We start from the raw sequence: 22233 nt of genomic DNA, 5'->3' as shown, positions 1-22233 counted from the left end.
AGGATCTGCACAAGGACCCCAGTTCAAGCCCCTATCTCCCCATCTGCAGGTGAGGTCACCTCACAAGCAGTGAAGCAGGTCTTCGGGTGTGTCTCTGTTTCCTTCCCTCTCTATCTCCCCCATCCCTCTCAATTTCTCTCTGTCCTATCTAATAAAAAAAGAAAAATGGCCACCAGGAGCAGTGGATTTGTAGTGCTGGCATGCAGCCCCAGCAATAACCCTGGGGCAAAAAAAAAAAAAAAAGTCAAAAGAATATCCCTGTAAGGTATATTTATTTCTGTCACTGGAGATTCACCAGTTCAGTTTACTTTATTATTATTATTTGATAGGACAGAAAGAAATTGAGAGAGGATGTAGAGATAGAGAGGAAGAAAGACATCTGCAGACCCGCTTCACTATTCAGGAAGCTTCCTCCCCATAGGTTGGGAGCAGGGGCTCAAAACTGGGTCCTCATGCATGGTGATGTGGGCACTTAATCGGGTTCACTACCACCCGGTACCCTTCTGACTTTTTCAGATACAGAGATAGATGATAGACGGAGACAAAAAGAGAGGGATAGATACCATAGCACCAAAACTTCCTCTAATGTGGCAGAAGCTGGGCTTGAACCTGCTGCACACACGTGGCAACGTACACTATGTGGGGGAGCTATTTTGCCAGCCCCAAGGCACGTTCCTTCAAAGCAAGCCTGGCAGAGTTGAGAAGGGGGACTACACAGACCTTCAGACTCTGGCTGTTTTGGAGTTCCCCAAGATCTTAATAAGACCTTCATATGACTTTATGAAATCTTTTCTACCATGGACTTTTTCTACCATGCCCAATTTGGCTTTACTAAGGGTGCAGACATCTGGAATGTACTGGTGAATGGAAAAAGGTTTTCAAAGTGTGATCCTTTTAGATCAACAGCATGAGCATCTCTTGGAAACTTTTTGGAAGGCAAATTCTCAGGAATCCAGAGCTACTAAGTTAGCAATGTAGCAATCTGTGTTTTATTTATTCTTCTTCTTATTATTATTTTTGCAATCTGTGCTTTCAAAGTCCTCCATGGATATACCTTCAGCTTTGGGAATCACTGAATTAGGTGATTAGAATCCCTTACATCTTTGAAATCTTATTATCTTATTCTGGATGAAACAAGATTCTTAATTGTAAGATTCAAATTATGCTGCAAGCCCAAGGCAAGCTCTTTTAATAATGTATTTCAGTACACATGCAGCTATTAGCATGAATAAATACATGTTTGTGTTTGAAAATTGGAAAAAATATGGAAAAATGTAAAAATAAGCTAGGGTAATAATGGTTATTAACTTTTAGGTGTGTATTTTTTTTTCAGTACGTTTCTATATGTTTCTTAGTAAAATTGGAATCAGCTTTCTTAATGTACTATTTTCACTTCATGTTATTTTGCAAGCATTTATAATATAACTGTGTATCCACGTAAGGTGATATTCAATCATTTGATGACTCTCACATAAACTTTTTAACCCTTAACCTGTACACTCGGTTTTTAGGTAATTAAAAAAAATTTTTTTTGATATTATGAGTAATGTAAAATGGACATTTCTCACATATCAATTTCTGTTTGTCTTCTGATTACCTGTGTTTTTCTTAGACTAAATTCCTAGGAGTATGTGACCCTTTTTAAGGGCCAAGAAAATTAACTGGACTAATGTTTATTAATATTTGTAAATATTTTAAAGCACAGTTCTTGGTTGGTGGTGCACGTGGTTAAGTGCACATGTTACAATGCACAAGGACCCAGGTTTGCACCCCCAGACCCCACCTACAGGGGGAAAAGCTTTGTAAGTGGTGAAGCAGTGCTGCAAGTATCTCTCTCTCTCTCTCTCTTCCTCTCTGTCTCCCCCCTTCCTCTCAATTTCTGGCTGTGTCTATCCAGTAAATAAAGATGATGATGATGATGATGATGATAATAACCACAGCTCCTTATGCTGGTGAGAAGGCAATCCTGAGTCCATTTCCCTGTAGCCTGTGTGCCAGAACGACACTCTGGTTCTCTCTTATTAACAGATAAGTAAATCTTAAAAGGAAAGAAAGGAAGGAAGGAAGAAAGAAAGAAAGAAAGAAACGAAGCTAAAACAAGCAAACAAACAAAACAAGACAAAAACAAAACATGGCTCCAAAAGTTGCCAGAACAGCCTTACCAGTTTATACTCTTGCCTCACTCAGTATGTTGATAATACCCTTGTTATTAATAAGTATTATCTTTAAAAGAAAAACAAATCATGTTAATTTGATGCATGGCATGCCTTTCTGTTTCAGTTTTAAGATCCTTCCTTCCTTCCTTCCTTCCTTCCTTCCTTCCTTCCTTCCTTCCTTCCTTCCTTTCTTTCTTTTTGCCTCCAGGATTTTTGCTGGGGCCTGCATTATGAGCCCACTGCTCCTAGAGGCCATTTTCCCCATTTTGTTGCCCTTGTTGTTGTTGTTATTGTTACCATTGCTGTTGTTGTTGGATAGGACAGAGAGAAATCAAGAGAGGTGGAGAAGGCAGAGAACGGGAGAGAAAGATGGACACCTGCAGACCTGCTTCACCACTTGTGAAGTGACCCCCCTGCAGGTGGGGAGCCGGGGGCTCGAACCAAGATCCTTGTACTTGGTACCATGTGCACTTAACCTGCTGTGCTACAGCCTGGCCCCCTTTTAAATTTGTGCTATTAAACATTCTTAGATCATTCCATTTCTAGTGTAGTATTAGGATTTTATCCTGCCATTTTCTAGGAACTATGTATGTATGTATTTATATATTTTTAAAATATATTTTATTTACTTATTTATTAGAGACAGAGAGAAATTAAGAGGGGAAGCGAGGTAAGAGGGAGAGAGAAAGAGACAACCTGCAGCACAGCTTCTTCACTCATGAAACTTCCCCCTGTTGGTGGGGGCTGGGAACTGGAGCCCAGGTTCTTGTGTATTATAACATATGTATTCAACCTGGCATGCTATACCCCAGGCCCTCTAGGAACTCTTTAGACATTGTGAGAAATAGTCCATCCTTCGAGATGGTTATTGCAACATCTTGTCCTTAGCTTGTAAGATAGTTATATTGATTTTTAAAAAATATTTGTTTGTATTTTTTTAAATCTTTATTTATTGGATAGAGACAGAAATTGAGAGGAAGGGGGAGAGAGGGAAGGAGACAGAAAGACATCTACAACCCTGCTTCACCACTCGCAAAGCAGGTCTGCAGGTGTCTATCTTTCTCTCCCCTTCTCTGTCTTCCCCTCCTCTCTCCATTTCTCTCTGTCCTATCCAACAATGACAGCAATAACAATAATAATAACAACAACAACGATAAACAACAAGGGTGACAAAAAGGAAAGGATTGCCTCCAGGAGGAATTTGTAGATTCGTGATGCAGGCGCTGAGCCCACCTTGGAGGGAAAAAAAGAAAAAGAAAGAAAGAAAGAAAGAAAGAAAGAAAGAAAGGAAGAAAGAAAGAAAGAAAGAAATCAGTATAAAAAATCAGGAAGAGGGAATTACTGGGATGACAGCATAATAGTTATGCAAAATGAATTTCATACCTGAGATTTCAAGGTCTCAGATTCAATTCCTGGCACCACCATAAACCAGAAATGATCAGTGCTCTGATAAGGAAGGAAAGAAGGTAGGAGGGTGAGAAAGAGGGAAGGAGAAAAGGAAAGTGATGAAGAAAGGAAGGAAGGAAGGAAGGGAGAGCAAGAGAGAGAAAGACTTGGGACAACATTTTCTCATAAAGTGTTACTGAAGCTTTAAAAAATTGAATTAAGAAGCAATCCTGATTTCTAAATGAGAATCTGAAATAAAATCCCAACTTTTTTTTTAACTTAAAAAAACAATTAAATACCTCCGGCATGTTATAAGAGAACTATGGCTGCTTTGCCATGTGTGTCACCAAGGTTTGAGCCCAGCCCCCACTGTATTGAAGAAAATTTCTGTGCTGCAACATCTATCAGTATCTCTCTGTCTCTGTCTCTCTCTTTCTTCTGCTCTGCCTTGATCTTTCTGTCTGAAAATAAAATTTTTTAAAAGCAAAAGAATTATGAGGAAGCATTTTGCACAAGATATTACAACCACAATAATTAACGTAATATTGGATACATAAATCAACAGCATGGAAGTCCTAAGACACCCTAGTACACATAAAAACTAATGAAGGAAAGAGAATGATCATAAATGAATGTGAAAGTTTTACATACAGTATGCAAGAAATTGCCTATTTGGGAAAATATCACTATGTATCAGCTTTTCAGGTTAAAATATACTACAAAAGCAAATAAACAAAAACCTTCTAGCCTAAGGTTGAGAGTGAGGGTGTTTTGCAGACATTTGTTATGGGGAAATGAGAAATTCTACCCTATGGACATACTAGTCAACAACTGTATTGTAAATCATTCCCCCCCTATAAAATTGCTTTTAGTTAAATCTTACTAGATAGAGGAAAAAATAAGTGACTACATTCACACTGTGCCCATGGATTTGAGGGGGAAAATAACATTTAACTATTAACAAATCTTTAATTCTGCAAGTCAAGAATCAATATAAGGGGGCCAGGTGGTGGTGCACATGTTGCTCTGCTCAAGGACCTGGGTTCAAGCCCCTGGTCCCCACCTGCGACTCCCACTGCAGGTGGGGAGCCGGGGCTGGAACGGGGATCCTTTTGCTGGTCCTTGAGCTTTGCGCCAAATGTGCTTAACCCGCTGCGCGACTGCCCACACCCCTTTTTTATACTGATTAAGTCTTATAATCTTCATTTATTTTGCACAGTTTAGATTCACTTTTTTTGTTTGTTTATTTTTCTGATTAATTTTAGTATATAACAAAGCTATTCACTTTCATCTTTCTATAGAGCTCCACTGAATAATTTACACCGAAGTTTTCAATTGATTCTTTAGGTTTCTACTTACGCTGGTCCTTGTGCTTCATGCCATGTGTGCTTAACCCTGTGCTGCCACTCAGCCCCCAACAAAATAATTTCTTATGCTTCATTTATACTTGAAAAAGGGTAAATTCTCTCTGTGTATGTGTGTGTGTCTCCCCTCAATTAATAATTTGATGTTGAATCATGTATCCCAAATGTGACTGTATTGTGAAATAGGCCCTTTAGAGAGGTAATGAAGGTTAAAGGAGATCTAACTTAATAGGATTGGCATCTTTATATGAAGAGCAAGAGATACTTGGGTGCACAGCAGAGAAAACACTTTGTGAGGGGCCAGGCAGTGGCTTACAGTTAAACGTACACATCACAGTGTACAAGAATCTGGGTTCAAGCTTCACGATTGGTGAATCAGGGCTGCAGGTTTCTCTCTGTCTTTCCCTCTCTTTATCTTCCCCATCCCTCTCAATTTCTCTCAGTCTCTATCCAATAGTAAGTAAATAATAGATTTTAAAAAAAAGGCTTTGTCTACAGCAATATATTAACAGTAACACAATCATAGTAGGGGACTTCAACACCCCACTATCTCAACTTGACAGATCATCCAGGAAGAAAATCAGTAAAGACATAAGGGAGCTAAATGAAGAGATAGATAAACTAGAACTATTGGACATTTTCAGAGTCATTCATCCCAAGAAACTGGAATACACATTTTACTCAAATCCACATGGATCATTCTCAAGGATAGACCATATGTTAGGCCACGACAGCATCAGCCTATTCAAGAGCACTGAAATCATCCCAAGCATCTTCTCAGACCACAGTGGAATTAAACTAACACTTAACAATCAACAAAAGATTAGTAACAGTCCCAAAATGTGGAAGCTCAACAGTACACTTCTTAACAACTTCTGGGTCAAAGAGGAAATCAAAGAAGAAATCAAAATGTTTCGAGAGTTCAATGAAAATGAAGACACAAGCTATCAAAATATTTGGGACACAGCTAAAGCAGTCCTAAGAGGGAAGTTCATAGCTATTCAAGCACACATTAGGAAACAAGAAAAGGCACAAATAAACAGCCTGATTGCACATCTCAAAGACCTAGAAGAAGAACAACAAAGGAATCCTAAAGCAACCAGAAGGACAGAAATTACTAAAGTTAGGGCAGAAATAAATAACATTGAGAATAGGAAAACCATACAAAAGATCAACGAAAGTAAATGTTGGTTCTTCGAAAGAGTAAACAAAATCGACAAACCTTTAGCCAGACTCACAAAACAAAAAAGGGAGAAAACCCAAATAAATCGGATAGTAAATGAAAGAGGAGAAATCACAACAGACACTGCAGAAATTCAACATACCATGCGAGGCTTCTATGAACAACTATATGCCACCAAGCTAGAGAACCTGGAAGAAATGAATGATTTCCTAGATTCCTACCAACTTCCAAAACTAAGTAAAGAGGAAGTGGATAACATGAACAGGCCCATCACAGCTAATGAAATTGAAACAGTTATCAAAAATCTCCCCAAAAATAAAAGTCCTGGACCAGATGGTTTTACAAATGAATTCTACAAAACTTTCAAAGGAGAACTAATACCTCTACTTTTAAAAGTCTTCCAGAAGATTGAAAACACTGGAATACTCCCTGCCAGCTTCTATGAAGCCAACATCACCCTGATACCAAAAGCAGACAGGGACACAACCAAAAAAGAAAACTAAAGACCAATATCTCTGATGAACATAGATGCAAAAATATTGAACAAAATTCTAGCCAACCAGATACAGCAGTATATCAAAAAGATTGTCCATCATGACCAAGTGGGGTTTATCCCAGGCATGCAAGGTTGGTTTAATATACATAAATCAATCAATGTGATCCACCACATCAACAAAAGCAAGACCAAAAACCACATGGTCATATCAATAGATGCAGAGAAAGCCTTTGACAAAATACAACATCCCTTTATGATCAAAACACTACAAAAAATGGGAATAGATGGAAAATTCCTGAAGATAGTGGAGTCTATATATAGTAAACCTACAGCCAACATCATACTCAATGGTGAAAAACTGGAAGCATTCCCCTCAGGTCAGGTACGAGACAGGGCTGCCCACTATCACCATTACTATTCAACATAGTGTTGGAAGTTCTTGCCATAGCAATCAGGCAGGAGCAAGGAATTAAAGGCATACAGATTGGAAGAGAAGAAGTCAAACTCTCCTTATTTGCAGATGACATGATAGTATACATGGAAAAACCTAAGGAATCCAGCAAGAAGCTTTTGGAAATCATCAGGCAATACAGTAATGTGTCAGGCTATAAAATTAACATTCAAAAGTCAGTGGCATTCCTCTATGCAAACACTAAGTTAGAAGAAATTGAAATCCAGAAATCAGTTCCTTTTTCTATAGCAACAAAAACAATAAAATATCTAGGAGTAAACCTAACCAAAGAAGTGAAAGACTTGTATACTGAAAATTATGAGTCACTACTCAAAGAAATTGAAAAAGACACAAAGAAGTGGAAAGATATTCCATGTTCATGGGTTGGAAGAATTAACATCATCAAAATGAATATATTACCCAGAGCCATCTACAAATTTAATGCTATCCCCATCAAGATCCCAAGCACATTTTTTAGGAGAATAGAACAAATGCTACAAATGTTTATCTGGAACCAGAAAAGACCTAGAATTGCCAAAACAATCTTGAGAAAAAAGAACAGAACCGGAGGCATCACACTGCCAGATCTCAAACTGTATTATAGAGCCATTGTCATCAAAACTGCTTGGTACTGGAACATGAACAGACACACTGACCAGTGGAATAGAATTGAGAGCACAGAAATGAGGCCCCACACGTATGGACATCTAATCTTTGACAAAGGGGCCCAGACTATTACATGGGGAAAGCAGAGTCTCTTCAACAAATGGTGTTGGAAACAATGGGTTGAAACATGCAGAAGAATGAAACTGAATCACTGTATTTCACCAAATACAAAACTAAATTCCAAGTGGATCAAGGACTTGGATGTTAGACCAGAAACTATCAGATACTTAGATGAAAATATTGGAAGAACTTTTTTCCACATAAATTTTAAAGACATTTTCAATGAAACGAATCCAATTACAAGGAAGACTAAGGCAAGTATAAACCTATGGGACTACATCAAATTAAAAAGCTTCTTCACAGCAAAAGAAACCACTACCCAAATCAAGAGACCCCTCACAGAATGGGAGAAGATCTTTACATGCCATACATCAGATAAGAGTTTAATAACCAACATACATAAAGAGCTTGCCAGACTTAACAACAAGACAACAAATAACCCCATCCAAAAATGGGGGGAGGACTTGGACAGAATATTCACCACAGAAGAGATCCAAAAGGCCGAGAAACATATGAAAAAATGCTCCAAGTCTCTGATTGTCAGAGAAATGCAAATCAAGACAACAATGAGATATCACTTCACTCCTGTGAGAATGTCACACATCAGAAAAGGTAACAGCAGCAAATGCTGGAGAGGGTGTGGGGTCAAAGGAACCCTCCTGCACTGCTGGTGGGAATGTCAATTGGTCCAACCTCTGTGGAGAACAGTCTGGAGAACTCTCAGAAGGCTAGAAATGGACCTACCCTATGACCCTGCAATTCCCCTCCTGGGGATATATCCTAAGGAACCCAACACATCCATCCAAAAAGATCTGTGTACACATATGTTCTTGGCAGCACAATTTGTAATAGCCAAAACCTGGAAGCAACCCAGGTGTCCAACAACAGATGAGAGGCTGAGCAAGTTGTGGTCTATATACACAATGGAATACTACTGAGCTATAAAAAATGGTGACTTCACCGTTTTCAGCTGATCTTGGATGGACCTTGAAAAAATCATGTTGAGTGAAATAAGTCAGAAACAGAAGGATCTATACGGGATGATCTCACTCTCAGGCCGAAGTTGAAAAACAAGATTAGAAAAGAAAACACAAGTAGAACCTGAAATGGAATTGGAGTATTACACCAAAGTAAAAGACTCTGGGGTGGCTGGGTGGGTGGGGAGAATACAGGTCCATGAAAAATGATGAATGAAATAGTGGGGGTTGTATTGTTAAATGGGAATCTGGGGAATGTTATGCATGTAAAAAAAAAAAGAAGTAGAAACGCAAATCAGAAATTGACTGAGTTTTGAGTATGGCACCAAAGTAAGAAAGCAGAAGTATACTAGAGTTTGCAGTGAGTACCCTCCCTAATACTTCCTCTCCACTATTTCAAGCTTTGGGTCCATGATTGCTCAACAATTTGTTTGGCTTTGTATGTTAACTCTCTTTTCAGTCACCAGGTTCCAGATGCCATCAGGATACTAGCCAGGCTTCCCTGGATTGAAGACCCCACCAATGTGTCCTGGAGCTCAGCTTCCTCAGTGACACACTCTACTAGGGAAAGAGAGAGGCAGACTGGGAGTATGGACCGACCAGTCAACGCCCATGTTCAGCGAGGAAGCAATTACAGAAACCAGACCTTCTACCTTCTGCAACCCTCAATGACCCTGGGTCCATGCTCCCAGAGGGCTAGAGAATGGGAAAGCTACTGGGGAGGGGGTGGGATATGGAGATTGGGTGGTGGGAACTGTGTGGAGTTGTACCCCTCCTACCCTATGGTTTTGTTAATTAATCCTTTCTTAAATAAAATAAATAAATAAATAAATAAAAATAAAAAGAAAAAAAAAAGAAAAGGTAACAGCAGCAAATGCTGGAGAGGGTGTTTAAATTATTAAAAAAAAAAAAAAACGCTTTGTAAGGATAGGATAGTATTGAGGATGTTACTAACGTAATACATTCTACATGAAAGGACACGTTTGTTTCTCTTACCATAGAGGTTTTAGCTGGTATTCTAACTGAGGATGAGCTAAGAAAGAAGGGCACTTGTGCCTACAGGAGTGCAAAATGGAAGCCTTTAATTTTTTTCTTTCTTCAATGTATTCAAACGGACAGTGAGAAACTGAAAGGGGAGGGAGAGATAGAGAAGGGGAGAGACAGACATCTGCAGACCTGCTTCACTGCTTGCAAAGTATCCCTATTGTAGGTGGGAAGCAGGGGCTCAAACCCAGGTTCTTGCTTGGGTCCTTGGCATTAATAATACTATGTGCAACCAGGTGTGCTGCCCAGCTCGAATGGAAGCCTTCTTTTTTTTTTTTTTTTTTTTTTTTTTTTACCTCCAGGGTTATTGCTGGGGCTCAGTGCCTGCACTACAAATCCACTGCTCCTGGAGACTATTTTTTTTTCTTGTGTTGCCCTTGTTTATCATTGTTGTTGTTATTATTATTATTGTTGTTATTGCTGGCGTCATTGTTGGATAGGACAGACAGAAATGGAGAGAGGAGGGAAAGACAGAGAGGGGAACAGAAAGAGAGACACCTGCAGACCTACTGCTTGTGAAGCGACCCCCCTGCAGGTGGGGAGCCGGGGGTTGTAACTGGGATCCTTACGCTGGTCCTTGCGCTTTGTGCCATGTGCAATTAGTCCACTTCGCTACTGCCCGCCACCCCACCCCACCCCCCCCGAAGCCTTTCTTAAGTGTGACAGTCTCACAGGTGTGGAACAGTGTCTCACTATTGTCTTTATGTTCACTTCTCTGTCAGTCAGTGACTTCCAGCATTTTTTTCATATGTCTGCTGGCCATCTGCATATCTTCTCTGATGAATTTTCTGTTTCTGTCCTCTCTCCATTTTTCAGATTTTTTTTATCTGTTTCTCTGCTGCTCTTTTTATATTTTGGTTTTGTGAGCTCTTTATATATTTTGGCTACTAGCCCTGTGTCTGATGTATGGTGTGTAAACATAGATGTGGGAAGTCAGGGAATGGAAATAGGCCTTTTATTTTTGTTTGTTCACTGGTTCAGTCCTTTGTTAATTCAACAGAAATCACTGTGTAACTATTATAAACCATGCACAATGTCAGGTGATGAGGGAGAAGGTCATAAACAACACCTGTAGCGCAAGCAGTTACCCTTTCCCTGCAGTTTGCAGGTAGGTCTTTAAGAGCAGTGGTGCACCTATGGGAAGTGAGCCTGTGGACCATGGAAGTTCCCTCCAGGATGTCCATGAATCACAGCAATGGGGTGGGAATTCCAGGTGCCTGTGTAGACCTAAGGAAGCGCGCTCTAGCAATGCAGCCTGTTGATCAGCAAAATAGTTATCCTTTGGGGATGTTTAGTTCTCTGCTACTGGAGTGATTCAAGTTGAGGCTCTCAAGGCCAGTTATTGTACATAAAGGCTCAGAATTCATCAGCTAGGACTGTGCCTCATTCTGTTTAGGAAGAGGTGCCTCTCAGTGCCTTGCACATACATAACAAGTATTCAATAAAGGTCTGGCATGTATAGGAGTGGGCAGACAAGCAAAGTGAAAAGAAAGTCATGCCTGTGATCTTCCGTGGCCCAGTGCAGCTCTGAGATACAGTCACCAGCTCCAAAAGGTAAATAAAGACATAAGTAAAGAAAAGCTTCTCACCTTCATTGTAAAGACGCAAAACTCACCGTGCAAGGTGGCTGCATCCAAGGCTCTCCGTCTACTTGCATGGGCAGCAGCTTGTTCGTCCTAGAACCCAACGACCGAAAGGCCACAGTCAGTGTCTTGCAGTTTAAGAATCAGGGTTACCCGCCCCCCCCCCCCCCCCACGGAAACAGAAGTGGGAAGACATTATCTGCCCACTTAGCAGTGGTTCTCTGAGACTTGGGGGTGACAGAGGTATATTAAAAATGGATTTTCCCCAAGACATATTCAGTGACAGCTCACCTGTCATGTTCATGCCTGAGCCCCCAGAGGTAGCAGGTTCAATCCCCTGCATCATCATAAGCCATAGCAAAGCAGTGCCTGGTCCCTTTCTCATTGAAATAAATATATCTTAAAAATAAAAACAGGCTTCTCTAAAAAGGAACTAATAATTTAAAGGGTGTTTTATATATATAGATATAGATATAGATATATAGATATAGATATATAGATATATAACTGGGGGATTAATGTTTTACATTCAACAGTAAATACAATAGTTTGTACATGCATAACATTCCCCAGTTTCCCTTATAACAATACAAGCCCCACTATGTCCTCTATCATTCTTCATGGACCTGTATTCTTCCCATCCACCCACCCCAGAGTCTTTTACTTTGGTGTGATATGCCAAGTCCATTTCGGGTTCTACTTGTGTTTTCTTTTCTGATCTTGTTTTTCAACTTCTGCCTGAGAGTGAGATCATCCCACATTCATCCTTCTGTTTCTGACTTATTTCACTTAACATGATTTTTTTCAAGATCCATCCAAGATCAGCTGAAAACGGTGAAGTCACCATTTATTACAGCTGAGCAGTATTCCATTGTGTATATATACCATAGCTTGCTCAGCCACTCATCTGTTGTTGGACACCTGGGTTGCTTCCAGGTTTTGGCTATTACAAATTGTGCTGCCAAGAACATATGTGAACACAGATCTTTTTGGATGGATGTGTTGGGTTCCTTAGGATATATCCCCAGGAGAGGAATTGCAGGGTCATAGGGTAGGTCCATTTCTAGCCTTCTGAGAGTTCTCCAGACTGTTCTTCACAGAGGTTGGACCAATTGACATTCCCACCAGCAGTGTAGGAGGGCTCCTTTGACCCCACAAGGGGTGTTTTTTTAATCCTTCACACTATGCCTTAGATATATTAAGGAGAATTATCAGGGCCCAGTGGCGGCACATGTGGTTGAGTGTACATGTTACAATGCACAACAACCTGGGTTCAAGCTCCTAGTCCCCACTTGCAGGGGGAAAGCTTAGTGTGTGGTGAAGTAATGCTGCAGGTGTCTCTCTGTTTCTCTCCCTCTCTAGCTCCCCTCCCCCTCGATTTCTTTCTGTGTCTAGTCAATAAAAAAAAGCAAATAAAATTTAAGAAATTTTAAAAAAGGAGAATTGTCTAGAGCCTCTGTGCAGTTAAAGGCCAGAGAGAATAAGTAGTCTTAGGGAAGGTAACAAACAATCTGATGAGTGGCCACATTTCCTGCATGTATGTTAAAGTGCAAATGTGTTGAATTAAAAAAAAAAACAGCTCTTAAAACCCAAACTGAATAGATTTCTGCATCTAACTCAAGGAATCTGATTTGGCAAGTCTAGTGTCAGGTCCAGGGGTCTGCATTTCACTCCATTCATTTATTTATTTTCCTTAGGTTTTATTTTATTTGTTTCATGTGTGATAAATATGCAGAATTGAGTGAGAGAGGGAGAGGGAGAGAGAGGGAGAAAGAGGGAGAGAAAGGGAGAAAGAGAGAGGGAGAGAGAGAGTTAGTTAGTTATGGAGGAGCCAGAGCACCCCTCTAGTATATAAAGTACTGGGGATCAAACCTGGAGCCTCAAGCATTCAAGACTGTTGTTTTAGCAATTGGGCTGCTTCCCTGGTGCTGCCAGAGGTCTGCATTTTAATTAGCACTGCAGGTGTTTCTGTTGCTTTGGTCCTCAAGCCTCTCTTTGAGTAACTCTGCCTGCGGTGATCAGGAAAGTCTCTGGAAGTCTGAGAACGAGTGGCCAGCAAGAATGACAGCACCACTGCTGAGCAGACCTCCAGTTCAACACTCAAGCCAGAGGGCACACAGGTCATGCCAAAAACCCTTCTGTGAGACGAGAAGGGTTATGAAATGGGAAAAGACTTCTATGCTGAGTGAGTAATTGCATCATGTCAGTGAAGTAACGTCTCCAGTTCAGATACAGCTCAGGCTGTGTCTTGAGCTGGGTTCACTCTGGTTACATAGGCTATGAAGTCTGTTTATCTGGGAATGAGTGGTCTTTGGGAATACTGCCCCCATGGGTAGGGGAGAGGAGGAGAAAGCATTGCTGCTTTTCTCGGGACAAAGCTTTTCTGGCATGTGGATGTTGGGGGAGAGAGATGAAGCCCTTTGATTTCTCTGTTGCAGATTTGTGAATTCATCTTTTTGGGAGAAAAGGCAGGTTCTTCCAGGAGTCCTGGTCTGGGTCTGCAGGGGACAGCTGCCACACACTGACCAGGAAGCCCTCACTGGGGTTTTGTTTCTGTAATTACAAAATGAGGGAGGAGAGCTGTATTTCAATGTAGGTGATTCTTTGATTGACCCTGAGGCTATTTAATAATGAAAACCAATAGTAAAAGCAATAATGAAGCCAATAATACAAGAGATAGTGGCCTTTCAGTTCTTGGGGATGAAGAGACCATTTTGGAAATGCCCTTGAGGATGGAGCTCCTGGTGAACCCCCTCTGCTTCTATCTGGAGAGAGGTCTGTATATGAATAAAATGTTCTCTTTGTGCATGACTTTCTGGTTCTCCTGGGATCGAGGTGTTATATTCTCCATGGTTCACATGTGTCATGGCTTAGTTGTGCTAACAGAGGGGACTCAATATTAGAGCCATGGAGAATGAACAGGGAAGGAGTTACAGAGACTAATGTGGAAACCAGGAGTCCTGATATAATTACAGCTCAGATTCTAAATGGGGAGCAAAGATTTGGGGAATGACAGAAAAGACAGAGAAGACAAAGAGGGGGGTGAGAGGTGGTGCGTCTAGTTAAGCACATATAGTACAAAGCACAAGGACCCATGTAAAGATCTGGGTTTGAGTCCCCGTCTCCCCACCTGCAGGGGAGGGATGCTTTACACGCGGTGAAGCAGGGGTGCAGGTGTCTCTCTTTCTTTCTCCCTCTCTTTCTCTCCCTCCCCTCTCAATTACTCTCTGTCCTGTCAAATGAAATGGAAAAAACAAATGGCCACCAGGAGCAGTGGAAGCTTCATGAATGGTGAAGCAGGGCTGCAGGTATCTCTCTATCTCCCTTTTCCCTCTCAATTTCTCTCTGTCTCTATCCAATAATAAGTAAATGAAGAAAAAATAGGGAAAGAAGTTCACCAATGCGGTTTAAGAGAACAAGCATGTTGGCTATGGACCCTCTAGACGGTTGCATTTGATCAGTTTGGGAAATGGTTTCCAAGGACATTTTTAAAATGAATGTTATGAAGTTCTCATCACCCACTTTCCTTTTTTTTTTTTATTTTTAACTGTAAGATCATCAAGGGTGGTAGGAAAACTCAGAGACAGCTCAGTGACACAGAAGCATACCTGATGGTGACAGAGGAGCACTGGGCCAGTCTCCTGCCCGCACTCTTCAGGCCAGTGTAGATCTGTCCCATTTCCATGGCTCCCTCTAGCCCCACCACTTCAAGGAGCTGGTCACTGAGATCTGCAGAGTGAGACAAGCAAAAGCAGTGCATACTCATGTCTCTGTTGTTCAGGTTGGCTCTGGCCTAATGGTTTAGTCTCTGCACAGATAATCAATAAGCATTTTTCACCAAATAACACTTTCATGCTCATTTATGAGTAGGGAATGTCTCCAAAGATTTGTGTCAATGGACATTTTCATGAACACAAACTAGTTCTGTTGAAGAAAGGCTTTGGTTCAGAACATGGGTTGGTATATTAAAAAGTCTTTTTCACATGTAGTGATGAACTGGTCAAGTTAATTTTATTCCTCCCTCCCTTCCTTTTTTTCTTTTTCCAGAGAAAGATACCTGATGACTACTATGCCATTTCATGTGGCACAGGAGTTGAATCCAGGGTAGTGCAAGGCATATGCACTACCATTGGTCCCTTAAAAGATATTTCAAATACTCAGTGCAGCTAAAAAGAAACAAAAACAAACAAACAAAAACCAAAAAACCACCTGAGTTTGGGATTGGAATAGGAAGGGATGCTGATGAAGGTGGTTATCCATGTTTGGATCAAGTTTGACTTCTCTGCATGTCTCAATAACATCTTGGCCCCAGTGATGACTGACGAAATAACCTTAGATTTGGCCTATGTAAGTCAGTGCTGAGCCAACCTCCTTGAACAGTCTTGGGGAACTCAGTAACCTAGGATACCAGGTACCTAATTTAAGCCAGGGGGGACATTTCACCTACACCAGTTTATTTGCGGCCCATAGTATGAGAAGGTGAGCCTCAGACTCAAAGTCACTAAGACTTGATGATCTGCCCCTGTGGCATTTGTTTCTGACTCAGCACCTGGTAAAGCCTCACCCCCTTCACCTCTGGATTTTCTGAGGCTTGCATTACAGCTGTCTAGTTTTTGTATCACAACAGCAGGATGAAATTTAGCCCACGACTCACCTTTGTGACTCAAAACAAAAAGATAGATCCTTTAAAAGTTACCATTTCTTTGCTTACCAAAACAAAAATTCTTTTCTTGTAGATTGCAATGAATCACTGATATTCCACTAATATCCACAAATTAGAAAATTGTGTCTAAGATAAATGCTTTCTTTATTTAACAGATAGTTTCTGTCTTCTTAGGTGCCTCCTGGTTTAGTGTAATCGTGTTTGTTAGGATTGGCAAAGAGATATTTGGGTTTGTCTTTACTTTTTTGTTTGGAAGGCTAACTTGTGTTTAAAAAACATTTCCTTACTCTGCTCCACTGCTGGTGGGAAAGGAAATTGGTGCAGCCCTTTTGAAAGACGGCATGGGGATTCCTTAAGCAAATAAAAATGGAATTACCTTATGACCCACTCTTAGGCATTTATCCTAAAGACATGCAATCACCAATTCAAAGGGATATGTACATCCCTATGTTCATAGCTGCATTATTCACAACAGCCAAAGAGTAGAAGCAGTCAAAATTCCCATTGCCTGATGACTGGTTAAAGAAGTTATGGAATATATACTTAACAGAGCTAAGTAATAATAAAAAAAAAGATGATACTAAAGTAAGGACTACAAAAGCTGAATAAGAGCAAGAGACTGGCACACTTTAATGATGACTCTTCAGTCAGTATCAGGCCACCCCATCAGCTGGGGCCCTAGTTGGGGAGTCCTGAGATTCCCACACAGACATGATGGGCCTAGACCTTGAATAGATCCTTCTCTCTGTTGTCACTGGTCATCTCCATCAGGAACAACACAATAGACCCCTCTGTGGGCCCCCACAGGACCTTGCCCTCAATGTGGATTAACAGTGGTAGAGAATGTTCCATCCTCTGAAGGGAGGCTGGACAACATACTCTATGTTTCACCTGAGGAAGATGGGTCTTGAAATTGGAGCAGCTTAGAATGTTCCTCCTACTTATGACCACGGAATGCGAGCTCAGACCTACAGATGCAGAGGTTACATAGGCTCCCAAGCTGAATATGGGCACCAGATCAAATTGATGGGGTCTACGGTCAACAATATTTATACACTTTTCCCATATTTGGGAGCTACTCTCTTCCCTGATCTGGTTTTCTAGCCCTTTATCCAGCTATGACAACACCTCCCCAGACAATAACTTGGGTCCATCTGCACATCAGAGGTCAGGCTCAGGAAAAAAAACCTAGTATAGTCACGGGCCCATTGGAATAGAACTAAAATAGACCTACTAGCTGTCTTCAAAATGGAGACCCCAACTCTTCATCTGCACTATTCCAGCCTTTAGGTTCATGATTAGGCAACAATTTGTTTGGCTTTATATGTTAACTCTTTTTTCAGCCACCAGGTTCTAGATGCTACCATGATACCAACTGGACCTCCCTGGGCAGACGACTCCACCAATATGTCCTGGAGCCCCACTTCCCCAGAACCCTGCCCCACTACAGAAAGACAGAGACAGGTTGGGAATATGGATAGACCTGCCAACACCCATGTTCAGCAGGGAAGCAATTACAGAAGCCAGACATTCCATCTTCTGCACCTCATAATGACCCTGGGTCCATACTCCCAGAGGGCTAAAGAAGAGGAAAGTTATCAGGAAAGGGGATGGGATACAGAGTTCTGGTGGTGGGAATTGTGTGGAGTTGTACCCCTCTTATCCTATGGTTTTGTCAGCATTTCCTTTTTATAAATAAAAATTAGGGGGTCAGGCAGTAGCGCAGTGGGTTAAGCGCACGTGGCTGGAAGCGCAAGGACTGGCATAAGGATCCCTGTTCGAGCCCCGGCTCCCCACCTGCAGGGAGGGTCGATTTACAAGGTCTGCAGGTGTCTTTCTCTCCCCCTCTCTGTCTTCCCATCCTCTGTCCATTTCTCTCTGTCCTGTCCAACAATAACATCATCCATGATAACAATAATAATAACCACAACAATGATAAAACAACAAGGGCAACAAAAAGGAAAAAATAGCCTCCAGGAGCAGTGGATTCATGGTGCAGGCACAGAGCCCTAGCGATAACCCTGGAGGCCAAACAAACAAACAAAAAAAGTAAAACAAAAAAGATGATATTGTGTCCTCTGGGACAAAGTAGATGGAATTGGAGGTGATAATGCTTAGCAAAATAAGAGCTACTCCCAATCTCTTTCTCCGGTACTCCATTTTTCATATCTGTGAAAAGATGCTGTCTCCTTAAATTTTTCTACTTCATTTTGACTTGGAATGAGGAGTCATAAAAGGGCAATGTTTGTTTAGGAGAATGCTCCAGGCTCTCTTAAGGAGTTTGCTTCAACAAACAAGGAGTTTCTAAATCTCTAGTCACCTAATTAGTTCACTTCTTACAAAAGAGATAGTCTTAGTTTACTATGCTTTTTAGCAGAGTTTGTGAATTCGACATGGGCCATGGGAAGGAATGGAGGGGTTGGGTCAGGGGGAGTGAAGGAATAAGAGAAGGAAAGGAGGAAGAGGAGAAGATGAGACATGTATACAGTACATCTAGGCACTCACGAGGAGGTTAGGATAAATGTCTCAGGATAGTGAAAAGAGGACAAAAGAAAGGTAGAACTCTTTAGAAGTTTCTTCAGAGGCAGAGAGACAGATGTCTAGCAAAAAAAAAAAAAGTTCTTTGTACCAGGGTTTGGTATCTGAGAGTGCAATGATAGCTCAATGCTTTTCTCCTTGAAGCATTCCCTGGTAACAAAATGTTCTAAGAAGCAGGGGACTTAATAGACTCATGTGTTTCAGCTTTTATAATGTCTTGGTCTTTTAGCAAATTTTCCTGTTGAGTGGCTTTAACTCTAAAGTTGTTATCACTTCCCACACATTACCTTGCTTTCTGGCTCTAGAAGAGAATTAATGAAAGCTGATCTCATCGGCATGGTGGGCAGGTAGGAGGCAGGGGTTCATACAAATGTGGGACTGAAGAGATATATGGAGAGGAAGGGGTTAGGATCTTGGTATACTTTCTGTCATTCTGCCTTTGAAATGTCCCTGGCATTAAAGGGCTAAGATAACTCCTATTACTGAGGGAAGACTTGACTGTTCTTCTCTTTCTTTACCATTGCCTAACTGGTCTTTCTTTGAACTTCCTACAATGCCTACCAGGAAGTCCAGCAGTAAAGAAATCTATTTAACTTTGTTCCCAAACTTATTGGACCATGAGACCCTTCTTTTATGTAGTGTCTATAAATGGAAGGTTTTTTCCTTCACACTTGGGCAAATCTGGCTTTTTTTGTGTGTGGGGGGGGAAGGAGCAGAACTAAAAAAAAAATGTGTCTCTGGGCTTGGCACTTACTTATTGCAACCACAGAGCTAAACTTTTAGCACTTCTTTTTTATTTTTATTATTTTTTAAAGAATTTATTTATTCATGAGAAAGATAAGAGGAGAGAAAGAACCAGACATTACTCTGGTACATATGTTTCTGGGGATCAAACTCAGGACCTCATGGTTGAAAATCCAATGCTGGGGCCGGGTGGTGGCGCACCTGGTTAAGTGCATGTGTTATAGTGTGCAAGGACCCAGGTTCAAGCCCCTGGTCCCTACCTGCAGGGGAAAAGCTTCATGAGTGGTGAAGCAGTGTTGCAGGTGTCTCTCTATCTCTCTCCCTGCCTATCACCCCCTTCCCTCTCAATTTCTGGCTGTCTCTATCTAATACATAAATAAAGATAATAAAAAAATCTTTAAAAAAAAAAAAAAGAAAATCCAATGCTTTATCCACTGTGCCACCTCCTGGACCACACTTTTAGCACTTCTTTTTGTTAAAAAAAAAAAATCAATCTTGTCCAGTGCTTTGTCTACAGCAGATATCTAATATATAAGCTTTCCAAGAAAGGAAAGAGATAAAAATGGGGAAAATGGAAAACAAAAAAGTGGAAGTAAAGGAGAAACAACTAGCCGATAATCATAAACAGTCCCTACCTGACTCCTTTCAGCCTCCAGTTTGTGATTTTTTTAAAAAACCCTAAGAATATGTTTATTTATTTTTTCAGCCTGTTTTTTAAAAATGTTTTAATATTTATTTACTTATTTCCTTTTGTTGCCCTTGTTGTTTTATTGTTGTAGTTATTGTTGTCATTGCTGCCGCTGTTGTTGGATAGGACAGAAAGAAATGGAGAGAGAAGGGAAAGACAGAGAGGGAGAGAGAAAGATAGACACCTGCAGACCTGCTTCACCGCCTGTGTAGTGACTCTCCTGCAGGTGGGAAGCCCAGACCTTGAACCCGGATCCTTATGCCGGTCCTTGCGCTTTGCACCATGTGCGCTTAACCCGCTGCACTACCGCCCAACTCCCCAGTTTGTGATTTTTGCAAATGCAGGTCTGATTATGTCATCCCCATACTCCTAGTCATTTAGTGGCACCAATCATGCTACCAAGTGCTCAGAAAAGAAGACGAAATGTTCATTCTTTCACACCTACAATGAGAATGTAAATTGGTAGAAAACCTCTTGGGAAAAAAAAATGGAAATAAAAGTCTAAGACTTTCATGCTGTTGCTTCATTAAATTCATTCTTGGTGGGGAGTCGGGCAGTAGTGAAGCAGGTTAAGTGCACATGGTGCAAAACGCCAAGGACCAGCACAAGGATCCCAGTTCGAGCCCCCAGCTCCCCACCTGTAAGGGGGTCACTTCACAAGCAATGAAGCAGGTCTGCAGGTGTCTTTCTCTCCCCCTCTCTGTCTTCTCCTCCTTTCTCCATTTCTCTCTGTCCTATCCAACAACAAGACATCAATAATAACAATAAGAATAACTACAACAAAGATAAAAAAAAACAAGATCAACAAAAGGAGAAAAAAAAAAAGAAACAGCCTCCAGGAGCAGTGGATTCGTGGTGCAGGCACGGAACCCCAGCAATAACTCTGCAGGCAAAAAAAAAAGTTCATTCTTGGTACTGATAATAAAGAATCACTGACTATGGGAGTTGGGTGGTAGCACAGAGTGTTAAGCGCACATGGCGCGAAGCGCAAGGACTGGAGTAAGGATCCCGGTTCAATCCCCTGGCTCCCCACCTGCAGGGGAGTCACATTACAAGCGTTGAAGCAGGTCTGCAGGTGTCTATTTTTCTCTCCCCCTCTCTGTTTTCCCCTCCTCTCTCCATTTCTCTCTGTACTATCTAACAACAATGACATCAATAACAACAACCATAATAACTACAACAATAAAACAACAAGGGCAACAAAAGGGAATAAATAACTTAAAAAAACAAAACACAATATTTAAAAAAAGAATAGTTGATTAAATCAAAGGTCATAAAAATATGAACATGGAGGTATTATTCATAATGTGAACCCCCTTCTCTCCCATTTCCACCTGTATGAGAATACTTAAATAAATAATATAGTATGCAACAAAAGCATTCCATGCCAACATTTCTTACAGAATTTCAAAAACATTAAATATGCATATGCCATATTGTTAAATGTGAGGGAGAAGTAGAAATATAATTACCTGTCATTCTCTCAATAATGTGAGTATATGTATGAAAGAGAAGGACAACAACTCATCAAACTTTAACAGTGATAAGTTCTGGCCATAGATTGATGGTAACTGTGATTATCTTTATGTTTTCCTAGGGATTTTATATTTCCTGAAAACATGTAGTAAGGTTATAATTTGAAAGTAATTAAAGGGTAAGAAGATATAGAAGCCTGGGAGGTAGTGAGTGCACTGGGTTAAGTGCACATAGTGCAAAGTGCAAGGACCAGCGAAAGGAAACACTAACAAAAACATAGGGTAACAGGAGAACAACTCCACACAATTCCCACCACCAGAACTCCGTATCCCCTCCCCTCCCCTGATCGCTTTCCTATTCTTTATCCCTCTGGGGCATGGACCCAGGGGCAGTATGGGGTGCAGAAGTTCTACTCTAAGTAATGCACTAGATATCTCATTTGTGACATATTTTTTTAAAAAAATAGACTGTAAGAAAAAAAAAAAGAAGAACTGAGCAGTGCTCAGGTTAATAAATAAAAAAATAAAATGAAATAAAATAAAATATTTGGGCCAGTGCAATAGTTCACTCAGATGGTGCATTTCACTGTCATATGCATGGCCTGGGTTGGAGCCAGGTCTCACCCCATTGTACAGAAGAAATCTTCAGTGCTCTTGTCTCCCTATTTCTCTCTCAAAAATAATAAATAAAAAGAAAAGTAATACAAAGCCATTAACTACTCTTAATAGTTCTAAAGATAATATCAAACTCCTTGGGGG

At 40.8% G+C, this 22233-nt stretch overlaps 1 protein-coding gene across 3 annotated transcripts in view; it reads right to left on the bottom strand.

Moving 5' to 3' along the window:
* Positions 1-22233, bottom strand: part of DGKG (diacylglycerol kinase gamma) — a 273168-nt gene that overhangs the window by 26527 nt on the left and 224408 nt on the right. For all 3 annotated transcript variants that reach the window (XM_007519772.3, XM_007519774.3, XM_060198557.1), the window contains 2 exons: positions 14975-15095; positions 11399-11459 (listed from right to left, as the gene is read on the bottom strand). In XM_007519772.3, coding sequence (XP_007519834.1) covers positions 11399-11459; positions 14975-15095 — 182 coding nt within the window. The remainder of the gene's footprint in view (positions 1-11398; positions 11460-14974; positions 15096-22233) is intronic.

Source organism: Erinaceus europaeus, chromosome 9, assembly GCF_950295315.1.
Source record: "Erinaceus europaeus chromosome 9, mEriEur2.1, whole genome shotgun sequence".
Lineage (NCBI taxonomy): Eukaryota > Metazoa > Chordata > Mammalia > Eulipotyphla > Erinaceidae > Erinaceus > Erinaceus europaeus.
The sequence above is the reverse complement of the archived record's forward strand: the minus strand, read 5'-3'. Positions and strand labels throughout refer to the sequence as shown.